Source organism: Camarhynchus parvulus, chromosome 10 (assembly GCF_901933205.1).
Source record: "Camarhynchus parvulus chromosome 10, STF_HiC, whole genome shotgun sequence".
Classification (NCBI taxonomy): domain Eukaryota; kingdom Metazoa; phylum Chordata; class Aves; order Passeriformes; family Thraupidae; genus Camarhynchus; species Camarhynchus parvulus.
This window is the reverse complement of record NC_044580.1, coordinates 3,099,858-3,123,914: the sequence shown is the minus strand read 5'-3', so window position 1 is coordinate 3,123,914 and position 24,057 is coordinate 3,099,858. Positions and strand designations below refer to the sequence as shown.

Sequence of the window (24,057 nt, the reverse complement as noted above, 5' to 3'; positions counted from 1 at the left end):
TTTGCACAGAAAGCCATTTCTGCGGGGAGGAAAGCACGGAGGGAAGCAGACTCCAGTCTGACCGCTGCCCACAGCAGCTGTGAGCACGGGAGCTGGCTGGGAATAACCCACGGGATTGGGAAGTGGCAACTCAGCTTCCTGCTGAGGCAGAAAGAACATCTAGATTTTTTTATGACTACCTTGAGGTCGTTAATTGGTTTGCTTGCACCATTCCTCTCATTTGTTTTTTTGTTTTGGGTTTGGTTTTTTTTTTTTGAGCAGCTTTGCCTTTGACTCCTTTCCCTCAGAACACGTCACTGTGTGATTTTTCAAGCTCTCCCTTCTCTCATTTCTCAGAGCACGGGCGTTTTGTTCACTTTAATTTTTTCCCGGCTGTTTAGGATGAGAACTGAAGGGCTCACCTGTGCAGCAGGGTGTGAATGAGGCCTCAGTGGAGCAGGAGGCTGTGAGCACAGGATCTGGCTGGGAACAACCCGCAGGGTTGGAAAGTGGCAACTCAGCTTCCTGCTGAGGCAAAAAGAACATCTAGATTTTTCTATGACTACCTCGAGTTCGTTAATTGGTTTGCTTGCGCCATTCCTCACATTTGTTGCATTTTTTTTGTTTTGTTTTGGCTTTGGTTTTTTGGGGTTTTTTTTGAGCAGCTTTGCCTTTGACTCTTTTCCCTCAGAGCACGTCACTGTGTGATTTTTCAAGCTCTCCCTTCTCTCATTTCTCAGAGCACGGGCGTTTTGTTCACTTTAATTTTTTCCCGGCTGTTTAGGATGAGAACTGAAGGGCTCACCTGTGCAGCAGGGTGTGAATGAGGCCTCAGTGGAGCCTCACCCCGATGTTATCTCACGGGGTTAATGTCGTTCTCCAGCTGCCATTGTGCCTCTGGGGAGATGAATAGCCATTAATCAGGTCGCAGTTACCTTTTGGGATCGCTGTTTTCCTGGCAAGCGGCCCTGTGGGAGCATTATCTGATGTTATCCAGGGTTTCTCAGCCCTGAGAGCAGCTGCAAAAGAGGAGTTTTGTGCTGGACTCTGTTTCGGGCTCTGCCCTGGCCCACAATACATTCAAAGGAAGGTGAGTCCATGTGAGGCAAAGCAAAGAGATTCTTCCCTGTGAGGGTGGGGAGGCTCTGGGATGGAATTCCCAGAGCAGCTGTGGCTGCCCCTGGATCCCTGGAAGTGTCCCAGGCCAGGCTTAACGGGGCTTGGAGCAGCCTGGGACAGTGGGGTGGAATGGGATGATCCTTGCAACCCTTTCCACCCCAACCCATCCTGCGAAAGCTTTCAAGTGCCAAAGCACATCACTAAACACATGGAAATAACAGGGATCTCTCAAACACTCACAGCTGCAAGAAGACAAGCTCCAAATTCCCCCACAAAATAAGGATGATGCCTCTTTGCTGCTATCTCAGAACTGAAATTCTCCTGAATTTCCTGCTGATTACAGGGTTTGGGTTTTTTTTCGCTTCCTCTTTGCTTGTCTGGCTTCCAAGGTTTTCTGTCTTCCTCGTTCTGAAGGAGTAATCAGAATTGAGCCACCCCCCCAGGTGAAAATATGGGTCTTGCTTGAAGGGAAAACGCAGGGATTGGGAAACTTTGCAGAAAACTGAGTTTCCTCTGGCATTCCTGAGGTCAGGAATCACCATCCCCACACCAGGCAAACACATCACCCTGCTCAGGCTCCATCTGCTGGAATCCCAGGGTTCTCCTCACTACCGAGCCACCGTGGTGTATCTAGGGCTGGCAAATCCCCTTTTCCTGCACAACTCCAGTTTTAAGAGGATTCCCTCATCCGTGGGACAACAAGAGAGTGGGGGTTTTTTTTGCCACAGTTGATATGGCTGGATACCTGAGTACTTTGTTATAAATTGTAGGAATTTGTAGGAACTCTATGCTCCAAGAGACTCGGGATCAGACCCATGAGGACATCTCCTGGCCATGGGAACTTTCTGCTCTGGTTTTCTTGCGCTGTATGATCACAAATCCATGGCTCAGCTCCGTGCAGAGCCTTCATTCCCTGCCTGGGGAACAACCTCCAATGGAGACCTTCCAGGAATGCTCCAGGTGACAGCAGAGCAGAACCAGAGGAACACAAGTGACAGCTGAGTTATGCAACTGTGGAGAGAAACTCCGAGCTGGTGACAGAGGAGGGGGGAAAAATTCCTCCTGCTAAGTTGGGCTCGGGCCTGTGGCAGCGTGAGTCACCCTGAGCTGCCATGGTTACTGAGCAAGGATTGCTGAGCAGATCCAGAGCCTGCTCCCAGCGCTCACTCCTTCCAAACTTGGAAAACAGGCACTGGAGGTAAGGCCTAATAGAGAGTGGGTGTCTGCAAGGAGCAGAGTTACAGCGAAATCCTGGGAAAACAGAGTGCAAAGAGCAGTGCGAGGGGCAGCGCTGGGTAAAACTGGATTTCTGGGTCTCTGTTCCCCTTTTTGTCTGGTTTGCAAGGGCTGCTGTCAGGATTGTTCCACACAGAGTGAAAAAAAAAAAAAAAGAGGATGTTTCCATGCCACGGTGAGAAAAAGCAGAGTAGTGTCACACAGATGAATCAGCTGGCACCAACAGTGAGTCATGGAAACGCACGGTGGAAATTCTCCAGCGCAGTGGAATCTCTGAGGCACATCAAACCTGGCATCCCTGGGGAGCCAGGGGCAGCCAGGATGACGTGGAGCACCAGCACACGGCCAAAAACCTGCTGCTCCTCACGTGTGAGCTCGCCCCTGCCATCCTCAGCCGAGGCCTGAAGCGCTCAGGGAGGGAGGGGTTTCAGCAGGGTTTTCATGGAAAAGGTGTGCCTGGTCCTTGCTTTCAGTGAGTCACAGCAGCAGTAAAAGGACGTGGTGGAGTCTGTTTGCTGATGATCAGCTGAGACTGACCTGGGCAGGGTGAAGGAGGAGGGACACAAAGTCAAGAAACCGGGGCAGTTTGGGATGACACCACCCATTAATTCCCAGCCCACCCCACTACGGGCACGCTGGTGACGCAGGGCTCTGCAGAAAGCTGAAAATCTGATCTGGAGGATTTTCTGCTGTTTTTTCCCCCAGTCTCCTTCTCTGCTGGTCTGTCCCATGATCTCCTACAATCCTCATATCTCCCCACCATCAGCTGCGCTCAGAACAAAGTAAAAGCAACCAGCAAATCTGACCTGGCATCTGTGATTTATGAAGGGAAAATAGAGAAAAGCCACCCAAAGCTCACCAACAGCCAGTTTCCAGCGTGCCTGGCTTGTCCAGTCATCCATGAGAGAGTTTTTGTGCTCTTTGCCCACAGCTCCACTGCTAACATGGAGCAAACACCTTTGCTTCATGTGGCCTCAGTTTCCTACTTGTGCAAAAATGACCCAGCCCTTGAAAAATCTTTTGTGTGGAAGCACAGATGGATAGAATGGTGTTTAAACTGATATTGGTGTTTTGTGGGTGCATGGACCTTAAGCTGAACAATTCGGGGTGGAATTGGGTTCTTCTGACACACTGTGGCCTCTGCAGAAAGGCACAGAAACTCCTGAATTGAGTATGAACAGAGCCAAATACCAGCTCTTGCCTTGTAGTCACTAGTGTTTTAAGCCCATGAAGAACAGAAGTGAGGAGGAGTGTGGTGCTTCTCACATCCCAGCCAGAGGGGCTCTGCCATGGTGTCCCTGAGGGGATGGATCCCTCAGGCGGGCTCCGCCATGGCGCCACTGAGGGGATGGATCCCTCAGGCAGGCTCCGCCATGGCGTCTCTGAGGGGATGGATCCCTCAGGCAGGCTCTGCAATGGTGGCCCTTAGGGGATGGATCCCTCAGGCGGGCTCCGCCATGGCGCCACTGAGGGGATGGATCCCTCAGGCGGGCTCTGCCATGGCGTCTCTGAGGGGATGGATCCCTCAGGCGGGCTCTGCCATGGCGGCCCTCAGGGTAGGCTGCCTCAGGCAGCTTCTGCCATGGCGGCCCTGAGGGGATGGATCTCTCAGGCGGGCTCTGCCATGGCGGCCCTGAGGGGATGGATCTCTCAGGTGGGCTCTGCCATGGTGCCGTTTTTGCCCCTGAGGGGATGGATCCCTCAGGCGGGCTCTGCCATGGCACTTGCAGGGATTGATCCCTCAGGAGGGCTCCACCATCTTGCCCTCAGTGGCCCTGAGGGGAAGATGTCTCAGCCAGGCTTCAACATGGCACCCACAGGGATGGGTCCCTCAGGCGGCATCCTGCCATGCTACCGTGCTCTCAGTGCCCCTGAGGGGACAGATGCCATGAGCTCCGCCATGGTGTCTGCGAGGTGACGGATCCCCAAAGAGGGGTTGCACCACTGGCACCCTCAGTGCCCCTGAGGGGACAGATCCCTGAGGTGGTCGCTACCATGGTGTGTCTGAAGGGACAGATCCCTGAGAAGGGGCTACGCCATTCCACTCTCAACGCTCCTCACGGGAAGCTGCCTCAGGTGAGCGCCACCATGGTAAATCTGAAGGGACGCTTTTCTCAGGCGGGCTCTGCCATCGGGTCCCTGAAGGGACGGTTCCCTCAGGCGGGCTCCGCCATTGCGCCCGAGGAACGGCTGCCTCAGGCAGCCTCTGCCATGGCGCCCCTGAGGGCACGGCAGGAAGGGCAGGGGGCAGCTCCCCGCCGCCTGGGCGTCCCTGTCCCGCGGCCAGCTCGGGAGCTCGGCAAGGAGGAGAAACTCTGGGACAGGGGAAGCGGCGGCGCTGAACCGGGCCGAACGGGGCCAACATGGCGACGAGGGGCGGGCGAGGCGGGTGCTGACACCGCCCCCCCGCCTCGCCCGTCCCCTCCCCGGCGGCGTCGCCCCCCGCCCCCGGCGGATCTCGCGAGAGCGGGCGCTGCGCTGCGGTAGGAGGTCGGCGGAGAAGGACGGACGGAGCCGCCGCCGCTCCCGCCGCCGCCTCAGCCTCCTCGCCTTCCTCCTCCTCCTTTTCCTCCTGCCCCTGCCTCAGGAAGATGCCGCGCTCCGGGCCGCTCCCCGCCGCCTTCTCGCTCCTGCTGGCGACGGCCGCGCTGCTGCCGGGACCCGCCGCGGCGCAGAACGGTGAGGGAGGGCGGCGGCGGCGGGGGGAGCGGGGGGGGCGGCGTTGCTATGGCGGCGGGTGCGCTGTGGGCAACCCCGCGGGTGGGGGGCGACCCCGGGTTTGGGGGAAATCCCTGGGGATTTGGGGCCCCTCAGGGGAAGGGGGAAGGAGGAGAAAAGGGGGGGGACAGGCTCGGCCCCCCCGGCTCCTCCCGAGGCGCCTGGTGCCTCCGGTAAAATGGAACATCTCCTCATCTCCTCCCGCCTACTGAACCTGCATCTGCCGGGCCGCCTTAAATCATTTATAATGCAATAAAGCCCGTAGTTCCTTAGCAACTGGAGAGGTCCTTCTGATAGGAGAGTAAAAGAAGGAATTAAGGGGAGAAAAAAAAAAAAAAGAAGCAACAACCAACCCACCACACCCCAAGCCTTCTCCGTTCCTTGTAGGCTAGCGTGAGCTAAATCCAGCGCGGCTGCCTCCTCCCCGGCGAGTTCGCAGCCAAGTGCATGACAATTAGTGGCAGAGCGGAGCGGGGCCAAGAGGCTGCTCCATCCGAGCCTCCTGCTCCAAGGAAATCCCGCAGCGCCGAGGAAAATGCCTGTGTGCTGCTGCCAGGCCGGGCAGCGCTGTGTGCTCCCGGTGCAGCATCATGGTCAGCGCCGCCCGGGCCTGGAGGGCCGGCAAGGGCAGGGAGCTCGGCCTGCGGGAGGATCCGCTGGGAAAAGCTGCCTCTCTCACACACCAATCCCCCCCTAGTTTCATCATTTCATCCTCCTTTCTCGCTCCTTCCTTTCTGCTCTGCAGATAATGTTCAGTCCTAGAGTTTCCCGGCTGTTGAGGGGAATTTCGCCTTGGCTCTGTGCTCCAGGGGAATCCTGGGATCACAGGAGTGTGGAATCTCGCAGCCTGGTTTGGGTTGGAAGGGACCTTAGAGCCCCATCCCATTCCACCAGGCCAGCATTAGGGCTCTCAGGGTGTTTGACAGTGCTATCCAGATGGGGAAAATGCTGTCCTAAAGATCCCAGGGGAGAGTTATTCCCTGAGCACGTGCAGATTTTGCAGCGTGAAGCCAGCAGTGAGCTCTGTGCCTGTTAACCAGAGTTTGGCATTGGCGCTGTGAGTGAAAACCGGAGGCTCTCTGCAGAGTGAGGCAGTCTGGGAACACCCCGCTGGAGCTGGGTGGGATTTAGAGATCCGGCAATGGGGCTGAGTTGTGGGTTAAATATGGTTCTGTGCTCCCCGTGGCACTGCTGAGTTCCCAGAGACATTGCAGCCTTGGGTGGGAAGGAGTTAAATGGAAATGGGTCGTGTGTTCGTGCAGAGAAGGTGTCAGGTGCCAGCAGCCGGGGTGACAATCCCGCGTGGCTGCGGGACACTGCAAACATTTGGCGTTTGGCAGCACTGGGGGAGTGTGGGGGTCAGTGATAAAGAGAATTTTGGGGAGAGCTGGAAAGGGGCTTTGTCCCCACCTAAGTGATCTTGGTGTGAGGGAGATTGCAGTGTGTCCTGGAAGCTGATTAATTGTGATTTTTAATGAAGTGGTGAGGGACACTCGGAGTTTCTGGGAGCTCACACAGGTGAGTGAAAATCTGCTTGGGAAGGGGCGGAGCACCCCAAGCCGAGCGAAAGGTTGAGATCTTTGTGACTTAAGGTTTATTGCTGCTTTAATTTTAATGTGAAAAAGGCTCTGCTGCGGAGGAACTGGGCTTTTTTCAGCAAATAATGGCCCGTGGGGAGCTTCCTGAAACAGAACAATTCCTCTGTGGGTGGAGAACAGGTCCAGCCGTTTCCTGAATTGTGCATATTCCTTGAGATCTCCTTCAGAAACAGCTTCTCACCTATGGGTGTGTGCTGGGAAGGGGCAGGAATTTGTTATCTTTTATTGATGTGGAACCATCCGAGTGATGAAAGGTGAATAGTCCGAGTCAGGGTGCTGAAGGAATGGCCACGGACCTGTTGGAACTCACCTGGAGCAGAAAATCCCCGCTGGAATGCTGAGTGTTGGTGGGATAAAAAAGCTTTTTTTTCCAACACTGACAGGAGATCACTGCTGAATTCCCAGTAGTTTTTTCCAGATTTTAATGCAACCCGGAATATTTGGAGTCAGGCTGACCTATGGATTTAATCTTGCTAAAACTAGGATGAAGGTTTTATTTTAAAAGGTTTTATTTTTGAGACGTTTTTATTTTGAGGGTTTTATTTTTGAGGGTGGCTTTATTTTGAAAGCTCTTGCATCAGCACCTTAAGATCTCAGGGAAATGTGGCAGGAATTGAACTTTTCCTGAATATTTTGCTGGGAAAATGATCAGTTTCTGCTCATGGCTTACATCCAGAGCAGAGTTCTGATGGAAATGGGGAAGGATGAGGAGGAAGAGCTGGAAAAAGCCAGTCAGGAAGATTTGTGTGTAACCTGCACTTTTTAAGTTGGAAAATCACTTTAATGCTTCCAAGCATGGAGGGAAGGAAAACGCGATTTTTCCACCATTGTTTTACCTTTAAAATATCTTTATTTCCAGACAAGGAGCTGGAAAACCAAGGGCTTCAGTGCAGTGATAATTCCACCCCAGAGTGGCTGGGATTTAAAGGTTATTTTAGTCTCTGAAATTGCTGCTTGGGCTGCCCCAATCTGGGAAATCTGCAGTGGATTTTTAGCTCACCAGCACAGGAATTGGAGTGAGAGCAAACTGGCAAGTTCTGCCCTAAAGTGCAGAGAATCCTTCACCCTAAAATTGCTTGGGTTGTTCTAAGCTGGGCATGAGGGAAAAGAAACCCAAATAAATTCAGGTGGTGCTTGTTTAGTTCATCCTCTGCATGGATGGAGGAGGAACCAGCTGGCTAAAACCAGAATATGGATTTTCTGTTGGCAGAAACCAGCATAATAAAAGTGACCATAAAATCAGGAAAATTAGCTAAGCTAATCAGAATTCTGAAAATGAATTTCTTCTTGAAGGAGCCAGTGAAAAAACTTTGCTTTTATCCTTGTTGGTGCCCACCGAACTTCTTTCATTCCTCAGCACCTGAGCTCTGCTGTGCCTTTTCCTGGTGCCCAGATAAATGTGAGCATTTTTGGAGCCTGAGTGTGGGCTGAGCAGTGAGAGGAGAACATTCAAAGTTCTCTTCTTCTCCTCCCCACCAGTGCTTCTCTCCCTCCTCCTCCTCCTCCTCCTCCAGGCAGGATCTCCCCTGTTTCTGCTGCTTTATGTCCCCAGCCCAGCCCCACATGGCTTTGTCACCCTCAGGGCCCATCATGGATTTTATTTCATTATTTTATTTTCATTTTGGTCATTATTGCAGCTCCTGAAATTCACACACGTGCTGCACTTGGCTCCGATGGTGAGATTTTATTTTTTGGGGTGGTTTTCTGTAATCAGGACAATTCCAGTTCCTCTAAAGTTTGGTTTTGATTAAAGCAGGAGGTGCAGCAAAGCACAAGGAGCCCTCACAGCTTGGGTCTACCTTACCTCAAGCCCTTTTTGCCATTTTTTCAAAGTTTCCAAGCAGAATTCTTCTTTCTGAGGGCTGGAATTATGGGCTGGCTGCTCTGGGATTCCACAGTCTGATCCTTTGGGTGTTTGAGGATGGGCTTTGTGTGTTCAAACTCCTCAAAACAGGAGTATTTAGGAATAAACACAGTGATTTTTTCCCCATTTAATTCCAAAATACAAATCCTGGCTTCTGTAAACCTGAAGGACAGAGCTTGGCTGTTAAAACATGACAAAGCTCTATCAAATCCAATAGCCAAGCATTCAAATAATAATAATAATAATCCATAATTTTATTTTCATGGCAATTTATTCTCACTCCAGGTTAAACATTTGTTTGATGCCTGGTGCTGCTTTTGGTGTTGGAGATTTGCACTATGAAACATTTTTTCTAGAGAAAAAATAGATCAAAATGTCCTGTTCTGGTTTGAATAAACAAGAAAAAAAAAAGGTTTTTTTGCTCTAATTCCTATAGTTTTAAAATCCACAGCAGTGACTGGTGTAGCTATTACATTTTAGAGGTACTCACAGGAATCTTGTGGCTCTTCCATTGGTTTGGAAATGTAAAATAAGACTTTATTTATATTAAAAAAAAAACCACTTCCCAGCATTTGTGTTGATAGAATAGGAAAACAAGAGGAAAGGGAATATCAGAGCCTGGAAAAAATGCACTCCAACCCAAAACTTCAGCTGGAAAAGCAGCTGGGAGCGCATGGAATTGCAGGAGTTTGGGAAAAATGACAGAGAAGATCTTGGGAGTGCTGAGGGGATGGGTGGAAGTGCCCAGGGAAGGCTCTTGGCAGTGCAGAGAGCTCCCAGCAGCCTGCAAGAATTTGCAATAATTCCGTGAGGGCGGACAGCAGGAGTTTGCACAAAACAGATGCTCGGAGCAATTTTAAACCTGAGCGTGCACCAGCTTGGCTGAGCACTCCGGGGGTGATTTTTTTTTTTTTTTTTTGTTAGGAAAAGCTTTGTGGTGCTTCAGCAGAGCCTGCCTCGGGTTCAGGCTGCAAATGGGGTTTGAATTGCTGTGGTTTGGAGCTGCTCAGAGGGAATCAAATGGTGCTGGAGGGGTTCAAAAGCAGCTCTGAATCACGGGTCAGCTGCTCTGTCTGTTGGCCTGTGGAATCTGTGCAGGTGATGGGGTGTTAGGGAGCTGCTGGACGCTCAGAGGATTAGGAAATGCCTAAAATAAAGGTTTGGTTTTGGTCTGCTCTGACCAAATATGATGCCTTGTGAAGGCTGAGCTAGAACAGAGACTAGACAGAGCTCAAGAATAAAATAGGGATTTATTAGGAGACCTCAATGGGTCCACCTTGGGCAGCACAAGAGCCCAGCCAGGGCCGCACCCAAATTGGTCACAAAAATGGACAGCTGGTCATGGGGTCTCTCACTTGTATGAGTTTTGGTCCATTTGCATATTGGAATTGTCCAGTTACTGCTCCAGCCCATGAGGTCCCAGATTTCTTGTTTTCTGTCTTCAGTCAAAGATTGCAGCTCTCTGTGGGGTCCTGGTCCAGGGCAGGATCAGGGATTGCAGCTCCCCATGGGATCAGGGACTGCAGCTCCCCATGGGATCAGGGCAGGATCAGGGATGTTGTTTCTGCTCTTGGGCCTGAGATTTGGATCATTTGTCCTTGGTTCCCAGGTAGAGCAGGAATTGTTTTGTCTCCCTGCTCTGTGCACAGAGCTCACCATCCCCTAACTCAGCTCACCAGACCCACACACTAAAGCAGCACAGAATGTGAACACACAAAAGCCAAACCCGAGGCATCGCTGTGTGTGTTCAAGCAGCAGCAAAGCCCTGTGTGTGACCCTTCAGTGAGCACTTCAGGGTTTCTGATGCATGGAGTGCACCTGGAGCAGCCTTCCCAGGGAATTTCATGCTTGCAAGCAGCTGATTCACAACTCCCAGGATGGTTTGGGTTGGGAGGGACCTTAAACTCATCCATGGGCAGGGACACCTTCCACTGGCCCAGGCTGCTCCTGGCCTGTCCAACCTGGCCTGGGACACTTCCTTAAATAAACCTCACCTGTTTCTGAGGGGATGGATCACACCTCAGAAAAGAACAGGCTTGGATTTCTGTGCTTCCCAGCAGGAAAATGCAGCAGAGCAGGCAGGGCCCAGCTTCCCAATTCCCATAAAACCAAGGAAGAGCCATCAGGGGATCCCAGAATCAGGATTTCCATCCCACAGCCTCACCACCCTCACAGGGGAGAGTTTCTCCCAGTATTTAACCTAAACCTGCTCTGTTTCACTTTTTAGCCATTCCCTGTGTGCTGTCCCTCCATCCCTTGTCCCCAATCCCTCTCCAGCTCTCCTGGAGCCCCTTCAGGCCCTGGCAGGAGCCCCAAAACCTCCTCTGCTCCAGGTGAGCACCCCAGCTCTCCCAGCCTGGCTCCCCTTTTGGGGCATCCAAGGAATAAATGGCATGGAGAAAAGAAATAGCTATGAATATTTATCATTCCAGCCTGCTGGATTGAGCAGAATAAGAATGTTTTAGCTCAAAATGGGCAGTTTGCACTGACCAACCAGCTGGGTTTCCACTTCAGGATCTGGAATCACTTCAGGATTCCAAGGAATAAACTGGAAGTTCATTATTGGAGAGCTCATTTGGATTGGATTTGGCCAGAGGAGCTCTGCAGCTCCCTCCTCTCCTACTGCCACAGAAACTGGGAGCTGAGCACTTCAAGGGGCTGGGAAACAAATCTTTGGGAAGTGTTCCCCAAATCCCAGAGCACCCAAACATCTCAGGGTTGTGACTCAGAACCTGCACTTTGGGATCCCCTGATGGCTCTTGCTTGGTTTTATGGGAATTGGGAAGCTGGGCCCTGCCTGCTCTGCTGCATTTCCCTGCTGGGAAACAAAGAAATGCAAGGCTGTTCTTCTGTGCTGTGTGATCAGAAACAGGTGGGGTTATTTAAGGTCCAATAAAGGTAAAAAATCCCTTTATAAAGGGAAAATCTCAGTGTGCCTTCAGGGCTGGGCACAGAAATTCCAAATACAGGTGGCGTTGGGACTTTGGAGTTGTGCTTGGAGAGCTCTGAGTGAAAAATAATCAGTGTGCCACTCTTTGGGCTTCACTTTGCTGTAAGAAATGGGATATTTGGTGCATTTATTCCCTCTAGCCTAGAAACTAAATTATTTTCTATGGCAGCCATTCTATAATGCTGTAGGATCACTGTCACCTCTGGGTGCTCCCTTTCAGTGTCACCTCTGACTTTTATCTTTTTGGGAATATTTCAGTTTTATCCCATTCCTGCCAATTCTTGATGCAGCAGGGTTGGGAGTGATGCTGTAACCCCTGGGTACTGGGAGAGCTTTTCTGTTCCCTGTCAGGCACGAGGGTAATTCAATATTTTAATTTATTTTAATTAGATTTTTTATTCCCACTATCATTGGCTTTTTTTTGCTTCCAAAACCAAAACAGAGCCAGGACAATTCCCATTTCTCCCCCAGTTTTGAGGGTGCTGAAGCTGATAAGGGGCTGGAATATTGTATTGATGGTTTCCTTCAGCTTTTATTTTGTTGCATTTTTTATCTGACAGGGTTTTCAGCGCTTTGCTGAGCAGTTCAAAACCTGCAGCAAAGTGCTGAAAACCCTGTCAGATAAAAAAGCAACAAATTAAAGCTGTTCTCACCCCAGGCTCTGAGCTGCCTCTTTGGGGTCTCAGGCTCCCAAAGCTCCTATTTTTAGTAGTGATTTGGTGACCCCAATCTTGAGCCATATGGAGTAAAGGGAAAAAAAATAAAAAAAAGAAAAAGCTAAAAAAGAAAAAAAAAAAAAAAAGTGGGGTTTGGTTTGCAGGAAGGGAATTAGTGGGAGAATGGAGCCAAAACCACAGCAGGGCACTGCCCTGGTGCTCTCCTGCTTTGGGGCCTGACAAAATGGGTTTAGAATTCCCAAAAAATTTCCCAAACACGACCCTGTTGTCATCCTTTTGCCAAGTGAAACATCTCAGAGATGGGGAGCTGCTAAATCAGGATTTTTGGGTGCTTTGTGGCAACCTGCATTTGCTTGGGTGGCTTTTCCTTTGATTCAGGAAAAGCCTCAGCAGCAAATTCCTGGGGGCTGGCAGAAAATCCCCCCGTGCTGTGCCATTCCTGTCACACTTGGATCAGTTTATCGCTGGGATAAATCCTCCCGTGCTTTTGCTGGGCTTTATTCAGGTATTTTGAGGGGAAAAAAAATCTTTTAAAGCTGCTGTAAAATTGCCGCACAGCTGAGTGTGGTTGGGGAGCGTGAGGGACCCTGTGAGGGGCAGCTTGTAGCACTGGGTACAGAGCAGAATTCTGGGGTATAAAGCAGAATTCTTGGGTAGAGAGCAGAATTCTTGGGTATAAAGCAGAGTTGTTGGATATAAAGCAGAATTCTGGGGTATAAAGCAGAATTCTGGGATATAAAGCAGAATTCTTGGGTAGAGAGCAGAATTCTTGGGTATGAAGCAGAATTCTGGGATATAAAGCAGAGTTCTTGGATATAAAGCAGAATTCTGGGATATAAAGCAGAGTTGTTGGATATAAAGCAGAATTCTGGGGTATAAAGCAGAATTTTTGAGTAGAGCAGAGTTCTTGGGTATAAAGCAGAATTCTGGGGTATAAAGCAGAATTCTTGAGTACAGAGCAGAGTTCTGGGATGTAAAGCAGAACTCTGGGATGTAAAGCAGAACTCTGGGATGTAAAGCAGAATTCTGGGATGTAAAGCAGAATTCTGGGGTAGAGAGCAGAATTCTTGGGTATGAAGCAGAATTCTGGGATATAAAGCAGAGTTCTTGGATATAAAGCAGAATTCTGGGATATAAAGCAGAGTTGTTGGATATAAAGCAGAATTCTGGGGTAGAGAGCAGTATTCTTGGGTATGAAGCAGAATTCTGGGATATAAAGCAGAATTCTGGGGTATAAAGCAGAATTCTGGGGTATAAAGCAGAATTCTTGAGTACAGAGCAGAACTCTGGGATGTAAAGCAGAACTCTGGGATGTAAAGCAGAACTCTGGGATGTAAAGCAGAATTCTGGGGTAGAGAGCAGAATTCTTGGATATAGAGCAGAATTCTTGGGTATAGAGCAGAATTCTTGGGTAGAGAGCAGAATTCTTGGGTAGAGAGCAGAATTCTTGGGTATAAAGCAGAGTTCTGGGGTATAAAGCAGAGTTCTGGGGTATAAAGCAGAGTTCTGGGGTATAAAGCAGAGTTCTGGGGTATAAAGCAGAGTTCTGGGGTATAAAGCAGAGTTCTGGGGTATAAAGCAGAATTCTGGGGTATGAAGCAGAATTCTTGGGTAGAGAGCAGAATTCTGGACTGTAAACCAGAACCTTGGATATAAACCACAAGCAGAACCTTTTTACTCAGCTTAAGGGATGTGGCTGAAATGAGATTTTGTTGAGGTCACCATTTCTGTTCCTCTCAGACACCAACAAATCCCTGCAGCGTGATTAAACACAATTATTGTTGGTACCATGGTGGTGATATTAATTTTTTTAATTTACACTGAGCAAAGAAAGCTTCTCTCAGTGTTTTTTTTTTTCTGGCTCTTTGAAGAGCCCAAATCTGCTTGGCTTTTAATTGGATTTTGCTTTTGTTGGGAAAGCTCTGCGAGCTGCTCTGGGAAGAGCTGTGGGGTTCACCCTCAAGCTCATCAAAATAACCACAAATTGGCATTTTTGGGTTTTTTTTTTTTTTTGCCCTTTAGCACAGGAATTATGTGAGGTGTGAGTGACCAGCCCAGGGAGGTGATTCCTGCTGGGGATTAGGATGCACTAATCCTGCTGGAGTGGAATTCCAGCTCAGGAATGGGGTGCAGGAGGAGCTGCCCTGCACAGGATATTTGTGGCCCCATAATCTCAGCAGTGTCAGTAGGGCTGTGGAGATCAAACCTCCTCAGGGACAGGGAGGAGCTGAGCTCTGCTGGATCCCATCCTCATCCCAGCTCCCAGGGCTTTGGGGAGAAATGGGAAATTGTATTTCCTGCCTGCCACTTCCCTCATGTGCCACAAAAAAGCCAAGAACTTCCCCAGGCAATAACACAATTTACAAAACCCCTCTGAAACCATGGCTGGCAAAGCATTCCAGGGAAATGGCAGCTTCCAGCATCCCTGTATGATGCCGTGGAGAATGCAGCTTGGAAGCTGGGCTGAATCCCTCCCAGGGAGATTTCCTTCCATGGGCAATGTGTCCCTCTTCTCCCAGAGGTTTTCCCAAGGGTTAAACCCCCTCACACTCAGCAAAGGCAGGAATTGTTCTCTGCTCTCTCCCCATTCTTTTCCCAGAGGTTTTCCCAAGGGTTAAACCCCCTCATGCCCAGCAAAGGCAGGAATTGCTCTCTGCTCTCTCCCCATCCCTCTCCCAGAGGTTTTCCCAAGGGTTAAACCCCTCATGCCCAGCAAAGGCAGGAATTGTCTGTCTCTCTCCCCCATTCTTTTCCCAGAGGTTTTCCCAAGGGTTAAACCCCCTCATGCCCAGCAAAGGCAGGAATTGCTCTCTGCTCTCTCCCCATCCCTGGCAGGGAAGGATCCCCCAAGCCAGCAGCTCTGCTCTCATCCCTTCTGAAGGGAATACAGGAATTTGAGTGCTGCAGCTGAGGAATGGACAAGAATCCCTCCAAAGCAGGAAGGCTCCTGGGAAGTGCCCAAAAAAATCCCTGTTAACAACTAAAAACCATTCCCTGGAAAGCAGTGGGAAGGGATTCAGCTGCAGCACAGGAAGCACAGGCTGAGCAGGCAGCAATTTCAATTTGTCTGCAGCAGCTGAAGCTGAAGAGCTCAAAAAATTGCTTGGGGAAAAATACCCCTAAAAATACAATTTTTAAGCGGGAGCTCAATGTGCACAGCAGAGGAAATCTGCTGCACAAAGTGTGCCATCTCTGCTGCTTTTTAATCCATCTCCTCCTGCTTTCCTCTTCCCTGTGCCTGGAATTGCAGCGTTCTCCTGGATGCACTAAGCAGGGGCAGCAATTCTTTCCCACTCTGGACAGCCTCAGCTTGGGATAATTAAAGCATCTCTAGCCCCATGGCCAGCAGCAGGGCCAGGATTTCACACATCAGGCAGCTGAACCTCTGGTTGAGGCTGCAGAACGTGCTGGCAGTGTTATCCCCTGTGCTGCTGCCATTCCCTGTGCTCGCTGAGGAATTATTTTTGTGGCTGAGCAGCTTCTCCTCAGCCTCTGTTACATAATCCCCAATTCAGCAAAGGGCATTTCTTGTGAAAGGTCGCTGCATGAAAATGTCCTTTCCCTCTCTCATGAGGATGTGGAGCAGCTCCTGCTCCTGCAGAGTGAATAAAAGGGGGGAAAGCAGCTTTGCTGGAGAGAAATGGGATCAGTCTCCTGTCAAACACATTTGTTGGATCAGGAAAGGTCAGGGGAGAAGGGGGAGAGCTGAAAACCGTTGGTTATTTAAAACCCTTGCACCACGCCATTAGAGAACCAGGCTGAGGATTTCACAGTGCTGATCTGACACAAAATCATTTTTATTACCAACCTTTGAGGTGTTTTCAGTGGCTTTGAGACAGAAATTTAATGCTGTTTTAAATTTTTTTGAGCTCTTCAGCTGCTGCAGACAAATTGAAATTGCTGCCTGCTCAGCCTGTGCTTCCTGTGCTGCAGCTGAATCCCTTCCCACTGCTTTCCAGGGAATGGTTTTTAGTTGTTAACAGGGATTTTTTTGGGCACTTCCCAGGAGCCTTCCTGCTTTGGAGGGATTCTTGTCCATTCCTCAGCTGCAGCACTCAAATTCCTGTATTCCCTTCAGAAGGGATGAGAGCAGAGCTGCTGGCTTGGGGGATCCTTCCCTGCCAGGGATGGGGAGAGAGCAGAGAGCAATTCCTGCCTTTGCTGGGCATGAGGGGGTTTAACCCTTGGGAAAACCTCTGGGAAAAGAATGGGGAGAGAGCAGAGAGCAATTCCTGCCTTTGCTGGGCATGAGGGGGTTTAACCCTTGGGAAAACCTCTGGGAAAAGAATGGGGAGAGAGCAGAGAGCAATTCCTGCCTTTGCTGAGCATGAGAGGGTTTAACCCTTGGGAAAACCTCTGGGAAAAGAATGGGGAGAGAGCAGAGAACAATTCCTGCCTTTGCTGGGCATGAGGGGGTTTAACCCTTGGGAAAACCTCTGGGAGAAGAGGGACACATTGCCCATGGAAGGAAATCTCCCTGGGAGGGATTCAGCCCAGCTTCCAAGCTGCATTTTCCACGGCATCACACAGGGATGCTGGAAGCTGCCATTTCCCTGGAATGCTTTGCCAGCCATGGTTTCAGAGGGGTTTTGTAAATTGTGGGATTCCCTGGGGAAATTCTTGGCTTTTTTTGTGGCACATGAGGGAAGTGGCAGGCAGGAAACACAATTGGTATCTCCTGTGAGCACTCCAGCACTTCTGCACTGATATTTCTTAATATTTCCATTGAAATGTGGGAAAAAAGTGCTGTTTGAGGCACTGGACTTGCTGTGGACCTGGGTTCACAGGTTAGTTAGAGTTGCTCCATCTTTATCCATCTATTATTTATTCCAGAGTGCTGATCCAAGAGTTTTAGCTAAATCAGATATTTTCCATGCTTCCTGCTGAAGTGAATATTTGATATCAAGTCTCCAGTAAGACAAAAATGGTTTTGCACTCAGCGTGGCCCAAAAAGACAGAAACACTTCCATAAACTGCATCCTTTAAATTCCCAAGGTGCAGAGCCCTGGAATTCTGTAGTTCACACCAAAGACTTGGGAGCAGATGGGTTTCAACAGCAGAGCTGGGGAGGGAAGGAGCTGGAAATTGGAGCTGGGGCTTGCATGGTGGAGCAGGAGCTGTGGAGGGACTCAGGGCTCCCCTGGGGGGACACAAGTGACATCCCAGCTGTCCCAGGGGTCTGGCTGAGCTCCCTCATGGGCTGGGCTGCCTTGTGGAGCCAGGGAACTGCCAGGGCTCTGTTCTTGCCAGCTAAAAACCAGGAAATATCTAGTTTTCTGCTCTCCAGAAGGTGACACTGGTTATGGAGCCACAGGTTATAAACCCTGTCCTGGTGATTCTTCCCAGTGGGACCAGGCAACTGCCTGGGCTTTGTTCTTCTTGGCCAAAAACTGGGGACAATCTCCATTCCTGCTCTCCAGGTGACACTGGTCATGGAGCCACAGTTTATAAACCCTGTCCTGGTTGTTATTCCCATGGGATATCTCAGCCTTGTCTCAGTTGTCACCTGCACCCTTCAGGTGGGTTGTCACCTAGAATCCCTGGAATTGTGTCCTGAGCCCAGCCAGGAGGGGATTTGGGGGAAGGGAATTCCCTGGAGCTGGAGAAGTGGGGCTTTTCCTCCCAGGGCTGTGCTTGGATGTGTTTCCTCAGGGAATTGGGGCTGCTCAGATCAGGTTTTGCACCATAAAAGCGGCCATAAAATACCAGTTGTGTTTCCAAAGTGTGGAGGGAAGCATCCCTGGTTTTATTCCAGTGAAACTTGGATAAAAGTGTCTGGTGGGGAGCAGGGTGGGAGGGTCTCAGGCTGATCTGAGGGGTTTGTGGGGCCAGAGGACCTTCCACAATCATTTCCATCCTAAATTCCTGATTTATCCCCAGGAACTGATCCCTGTGTCCTGTCTCCATTCAGGAATCCTTTCCATCCTAAATTCCTGATTTATAGAACTGATCCCTATTCAGGAATCATTTCCATACTAAATCTCTGATTTATCCCCAGGAACTGATCCCTGTGTCCTGTCCCTGTTCAGGAATCCTTTCCAGCCTAAATTCCTGATTTATGGAACTGATCCCTGTTCAAGAATCCTTTCCATCCTAAATTCCTGATTTATGGAGCTCATCCCTGCTAAGGGATCCTTTCCAGCCTAAATTCCTGATTTATCCTTAGAAACTGATCCCTGTGTCCTTTTCCTATTCAGGAATCCTCTCCAGCCTAAATTCCTGATATATAGAACTGATCCCTGTGTCCTTTCCCTGTTCAGTAATCTTTTCCAGCCTAAATTTCAGATTTATCCCCAGGAACAGAGATCCTTGTGTCCTTTCCCCATTCAGGAATCCTTTCCAGCCTAAATTCCTGATTTATGGAGTTCATCCCTGCTAAGGGATCCTTTCCAGCCTAAATTCCTGATTCATCCTCTGTGCCCATCTGTGCCAGGAATTCCCCCTCGGGCACATTCCCAGGATGGCCACACCCAAACCATTCCCTTCAGGATGAGTTTTTTGGAATGTGCCCACAAATCTCCTGTGCAGGGAAATGAGGGATGCTGGGCTGGATGCAGGGAATGTTTAATCCCAGTCCCGTGGGTTGAATCCTCAGGTGTCCTGCCTGTGGAAGGAGCCCCGTGCCCTGGCACAGCTCCTGCATTTTAGATGATGCTCTCTGGGCTGGGTTCTCCTCTCTCCCAGCTCTGGGAAGCTGCAGGATGAGAGGGCAGGAATGAAATCCAGAAATTAAATCCAGGGATAGCTCTGGGCTCACCTGGGCGCCTCAAGCCTGGCTTAAAGCTGGCAAAAATTAATGGGATTTATGCCAAATTTCTCATTTTGTGCTTCCTGGTGAGAACAGAATGGGAGAGCATCGATCCTAAGGAAAATGGGTGTGGACAGGCAGGATGCTGCAGTGCTTTCCTGGGATTTATCCCCAGGCCTGGGTCCTGTCCCTGTTCAGGAATCCTTTCCATCCTTAATTCCTGATTTATAGAACTGATCCCTGTTCAGGAATCCTTTCCATCCTAAATTCCTGATTTATGGAGCTCATCCTTGTGCCTGTCCCTGAACATCAGAGTGTTTCACCTCTTCCAGCTGTCACTGTTTGTGTGTTTAACTCATTTCCAAGATTTTCAGTGCCCTGGCAAGGAACAAATCATTCATCAGGGTGGTTTTTTTCCAGCATCACTCTGCCAAAGTGAGATTTCCCCACCCTCAGAACTCTTTGGCACTTAATTAAGAGAAGGAGAAGGTGTTAATTAGCCAGGGCACCTCATTAAGACAGCCCAGCTGAGGGGGCAGCTCCTGCCTGGATTTTCTGAGATATTCCCATCAAGTTGTCCATGTGGGAGTAAAGCAGAAATCAGCTCAGGTGAGGGCACAGCAGAGCTGAGCAGTTCTTGCCTTCTCCACTTGCAATTTTGTTCATTTATTTGAAGAATTTTAAAAATCAGACTGCATAATTAAGGGAAATAAACCCTCCAGAACTCTCCTGAATGCCTGAGAGCAGTGAAATACAAATTTTTGATGTGCTGAGAGGTTTTTCAGGCAGGTTTTTGCTGTAAAGACAGCCAGGCTTGAAATCATTCAGTCCCACAGCAGTTACACTTTATTTATTGTGGCTCCAGACTGAAAATCAGGTTTATTTTTGCATTTTAGCCATGTAGACTCTCAGTTCTGAGCTTGGAACTGTGCTTTGTGCTGTGATTTCAGTGGGATTTAATTGATATAATTGATTTAGTTCACCTTGAGCAGCAGCCTCAGGATGGGGTGGGAGCATTATCCTGCTTTTTGGGGTTCCTTGGTTACAGTTGTGTTGGTTGGGATTGAAAACTTCCTTGGAAATCCTTTTATTTTTTCCTTCATTTTGATCCTAATTTGTCCATTCTTTGTGTGTCTTAAACCTGGTTTTTGCTGTCTTTGAGCCTGGCTTAACATTTTTCCTCAACTTGGCTTTTAAGGCAAAGCATTTTTATTTTTTAAACCCTTTTTTACACCAGACTTAACCTGGGGAGATGAAAATTCTCCCTGCTCTGCTCCTCCAGGGCCATTCTCCTTAATTCCTTTGCACCTTGATGAAATTTGAGTTCCAAAAGGATATTTTAATTATTAAACAATAATTTCTGAAGTTCAGGGACTGCTTTGTGTATTCTCACCCTGGCAGGTTTTACAGGAGCCCTGAAAATCCTGTTTGTTCTCAGTTGGGGATTTAATTTTCTTTCCCCAACACAAATGTTAAGGCAGAGTTTGGAAATGAGGGGAGCCCCTGGAAATCTGTTTGGAGACTGAAAAGTTTCCCTGGTTTTAGGGCATCAATCTCTCCTCATCTCCATCCACACAACTGGGGCATGAGATCAAATCCTGAATAAATAAACCACTTCCAGAAGGGGTTTTAGGTTAGTCCCAAATCTCTGGGGTTAAGCAGAGCACAGTCCCAAATATTTGGGGTTAAATCAAATTTAGTCCCAAATCTTTGGGGTTAAATCAAATTTAGTCCCAAATCTTTGGGGTTAAATCGAGCAGAGTCCCAAATCTTTGAGGACTGTGTTAGTCCTCAAATCGAGTTTAGTCCCAGATCTCTGGGGTTAAACCAGGCACAGTCCCAAATCTTTGGGGTTAAACAGAGCACGGTCCCAAATCTTTGAGGTCAAGCAGGGCACAATCCCAAATCACTGGGATTAAACCGAGCACAATCCCAAATCACTGGGATTAAACCAAGCACAGTCCCAAATCTCTGGGGTTAAGCAGAGCACGGTCCCAAATCTTTGGAGTTAAACAGAGCATGGTCCCAAATCTTTGGGGTTAAGCAGAGCAGAGTCCCAAATCTTTGGGGTTAAGCAGAGCATGGTCCCAAATCTTTGGGGTTAAGCAGAGCAGAGTCCCAAATCTTTGGGGTTAAGCAGAGCACGGTCCCAAATCTTTGGGGTTAAGCAGAGCACGGTCCCAAATCTTTGGAGTTAAACAGAGCATGGTCCCAAATCTTTGGGGTTAAGCAGAGCAGAGTCCCAAATCTTTGGGGTTAAGCAGAGCAGAGTCCCAAATCTTTGGGGTTAAGCAGAGCACGGTCCCAAATCTTTGGGGTTAAGCAGAGCATGGTCCCAAATCTTTGGGGTTAAGCAGAGCACAGTCCCAAATCTTTGGAGTTAAACAGAGCATGGTCCCAAATCTTTGGGGTTAAGCAGAGCAGAGTCCCAAATCTTTGGGGTTAAGCAGAGCATGGTCCCAAATCTTTGGGGTTAAAAAGAGCAGTCCCAGATCTCTGGGGTTAAACCGAGCTCAGTCCCAGATCTCTGGGGTTAAACCGAGCTCAGTCCCTTGAGGCAGCCCTGCTCTCGTGGCTCTCTCTGGGTTTGGGATTTTGTTGTGCTGCCGTCACTGGAGCAGGAGCTGAGCTGTGGGGCAGGCCCAAGAAAGGCAAGGCCGGGCTCTGGCAGCTCCCACGTCACCGGGACCTGCCCAGTGTCACTCGCTCTGTGCTGGGACAGCCTGGAATCCACTGGCAGGGCCCAAAGGCAGCAGCACTTCCCTTCCCACCGCCCTGTGCTGCAGCCTTGGGAATAATTCACCTTTTCCCCATTTTTTGGGGTTTTTTTAAGCATTCCTGCTCGGTGCTGGCAGACCCCAGCTCCTTGTGCAGCTCCTGGCTGGGTGTCCCCATGAGCAGTGGCCCTCTGGTGGCATCACCTCACTCACTGCTGCTGTTTGTGAGTGGCTGGAAATGCAAAATATTAACCCACAACTGCCCCTGGTAATTGAAATATTTGTTAATTTATGTATGGAGGCTGTTTGGCATCCCAGGGAATGCTGGTTATTGGGGTGAGGGAGAGCTGGTCATTTAGGATTAGGGGGCACTGGTCATTGGGGTCAGTGCTGGTCATTTAGGATTAGGGAGTGCTGGTCATTGGGGTGAGGGAGAGCTGGTCATTTAGGATTAGGGAGCACTGGTTATTGGGGTCAGTGCTGGTCATTTAGGATTAGGGGGCACTGGTCATTGGGGTCATTGCTGGTCATTGGGGTCAGGGAGTGCTGGTCATTGGGGTCAGGGAGTGCTGGTCATTGGGGTCAGGGAGTGCTGGTCATTGGGGTCAAGAAGTGCTGGTCATTGGGGTCAAGAAGTGCTGGTCATTGGGGTCAGGGAGCACTGGTCATTGGGGTCAGTGCTGGTCATTTAGGATTAGGGGGCACTGGTCATTGGGGTCAGTGCTGGTCATTGGGGTCATTGCTGGTCATTGGGGTCAGGGAGTGCTGGTCATTAGAGTCAGTGCTGGTCATTTAGGGTCAGGGAGCACTGGTCATTGGGGTCAGGGAGTGCTTGTCATTGGGGTCAGTGCTGCTCATTTAGGGTCAGGGAGCACTGGTCATTGGGGTCAGGGAATGCTGGTCATTGGGGTGAGGGAGAGCTGGTCATTTAGGATTAGGGAGCACTGGTTATTGGAGTCAGTACTGGTCATTTAGGGTCAGGGAGTGCTGGTGATTGGGGGTTGTGGCTGTTCATTATTGGGGTTTGTGGTTGTTGGTCGCTGAGGGCTGTGGCCTTTAGGGGGCTGTGGCTGTGGTCACTGGTCACTCATTAAATGCTGTTTAAGAGTGCTCCAAGTCCCCATTTCCATTTTCAAACCTCATTGATTTGCCTCTCATCCTAAACCAAGCCAGGAATGCCAGGCCAAGGATGGCACAATCCAAGGACAGGGATGACAGGCTCTGAGTTTTCCTGGTGTGACACTGTCCCTCCCCACGCTGCCGATGTCCCCTGCCCCAGCAGAGCACCAGGATGGGTTTTGCTGCATAATCTGTCTGGCCAGCTGTGTCCTAATCCTGCAGTTTTAGGAGGGGCCTGGGGGAAGGGCGTGGTGTTGAGGCACTGCTCTTCTCCTAAATATCTTTGGCAATAGGATTGAAGGGCAATTTAATGTGTGTGTGTGTGTGCTCCCAGCGGGGCTCTGGGGTAAGTACGGAGGATTTAGGATATCCAGAATATCCTATAACTGTGGCCTGAGCAGGGATGTCAGCCCTCTCCACACCTGGGGGGAACTGCTGAGGGCCCTTTGTGGGTTCCTAACAAAACAACCTTCTGGCCTGTGAGTGTTCATTCTGCTGAAATTCCCTTTTTCCCAGAGCTGGGCTGATCAGGAAAATAGGTCACTCGTATCTTGGGGAATTCCCTGCCCTGGAAGTCCTAAATAGATGGGAGAGGAGGTGAGAGCAGAGCTCACAGCTGGCACGGGTTTGGGATTTTACCCCTGGTGGCCCCGTGGGTGGGTCAGGTAAAGAAACCTCCTGAGGGAGCCGATCCCTGAGCAGGGACCCTGAACCCTGGCACATCCCGAGCTGCCCAGGGCTGGAAAAGGCCTGGAAATCCCTCGGGGAGGGTGCCAGGGGCTGCTGCCGGGGAAGGGAGGAGCAGGGATATCGGGAATTCCTGCCCTGCAGCCTTGGCCACTGCCAGTGCTGTGGGTGTCCCCAGGCTGTGTCACTGCCAGTGCTGTGGGTGTCCCCAGGCTGTGTCACTGCCAGTACCATGGGTGTCCCCAAGCCATGGCACTGCCATTTCCATGGGTGTCCCCAAGCCGTGTCACTGCCAATGCCCGGGGTGTCCCCAAGCCACCCTGGGTGTCCCCAAGCTGTGTCACTACTGGTGCCCTGGGTGTCCCCAAGCCACCCTGGGTGTCCCCAAGCTGTGTCACTACTGGTGCCCTGGGTGTCCCCAAGCCATGTCACTGCCAATGCTATGAGTGTGTCACTGCTGGTGCCATGGATGTCCCCAAGCTGTGTCACTGGCAGTGCTGTGGGTGTGTCACTGCCGGTGCCATGGGTGTCTCCATGCCACCGTGGGTGTCCCCAAGCTGTGGGTGTCCCCAAGCTGTGCCACTGCCGATACCGTGGGTGTGTCACTGCCAGTGCCCTGGGTGTCCCCAGGCTGTGTCACTGGTG

General features: G+C 50.1%; 1 protein-coding gene across 1 annotated transcript in view; it reads left to right on the top strand.

The window, feature by feature from the left end:
- The first annotated feature begins 4,790 nt into the window (after nt 1-4,790).
- NPTN (neuroplastin) overlaps nt 4,791-24,057 on the top strand; it is a 47,127-nt gene continuing 27,860 nt past the window's right edge. Inside the window, exon 1 of the mRNA XM_030955114.1 lies at nt 4,791-5,013. Coding sequence (XP_030810974.1) covers nt 4,926-5,013 — 88 coding nt within the window. The 5' untranslated portion in view covers nt 4,791-4,925. The remainder of the gene's footprint in view (nt 5,014-24,057) is intronic.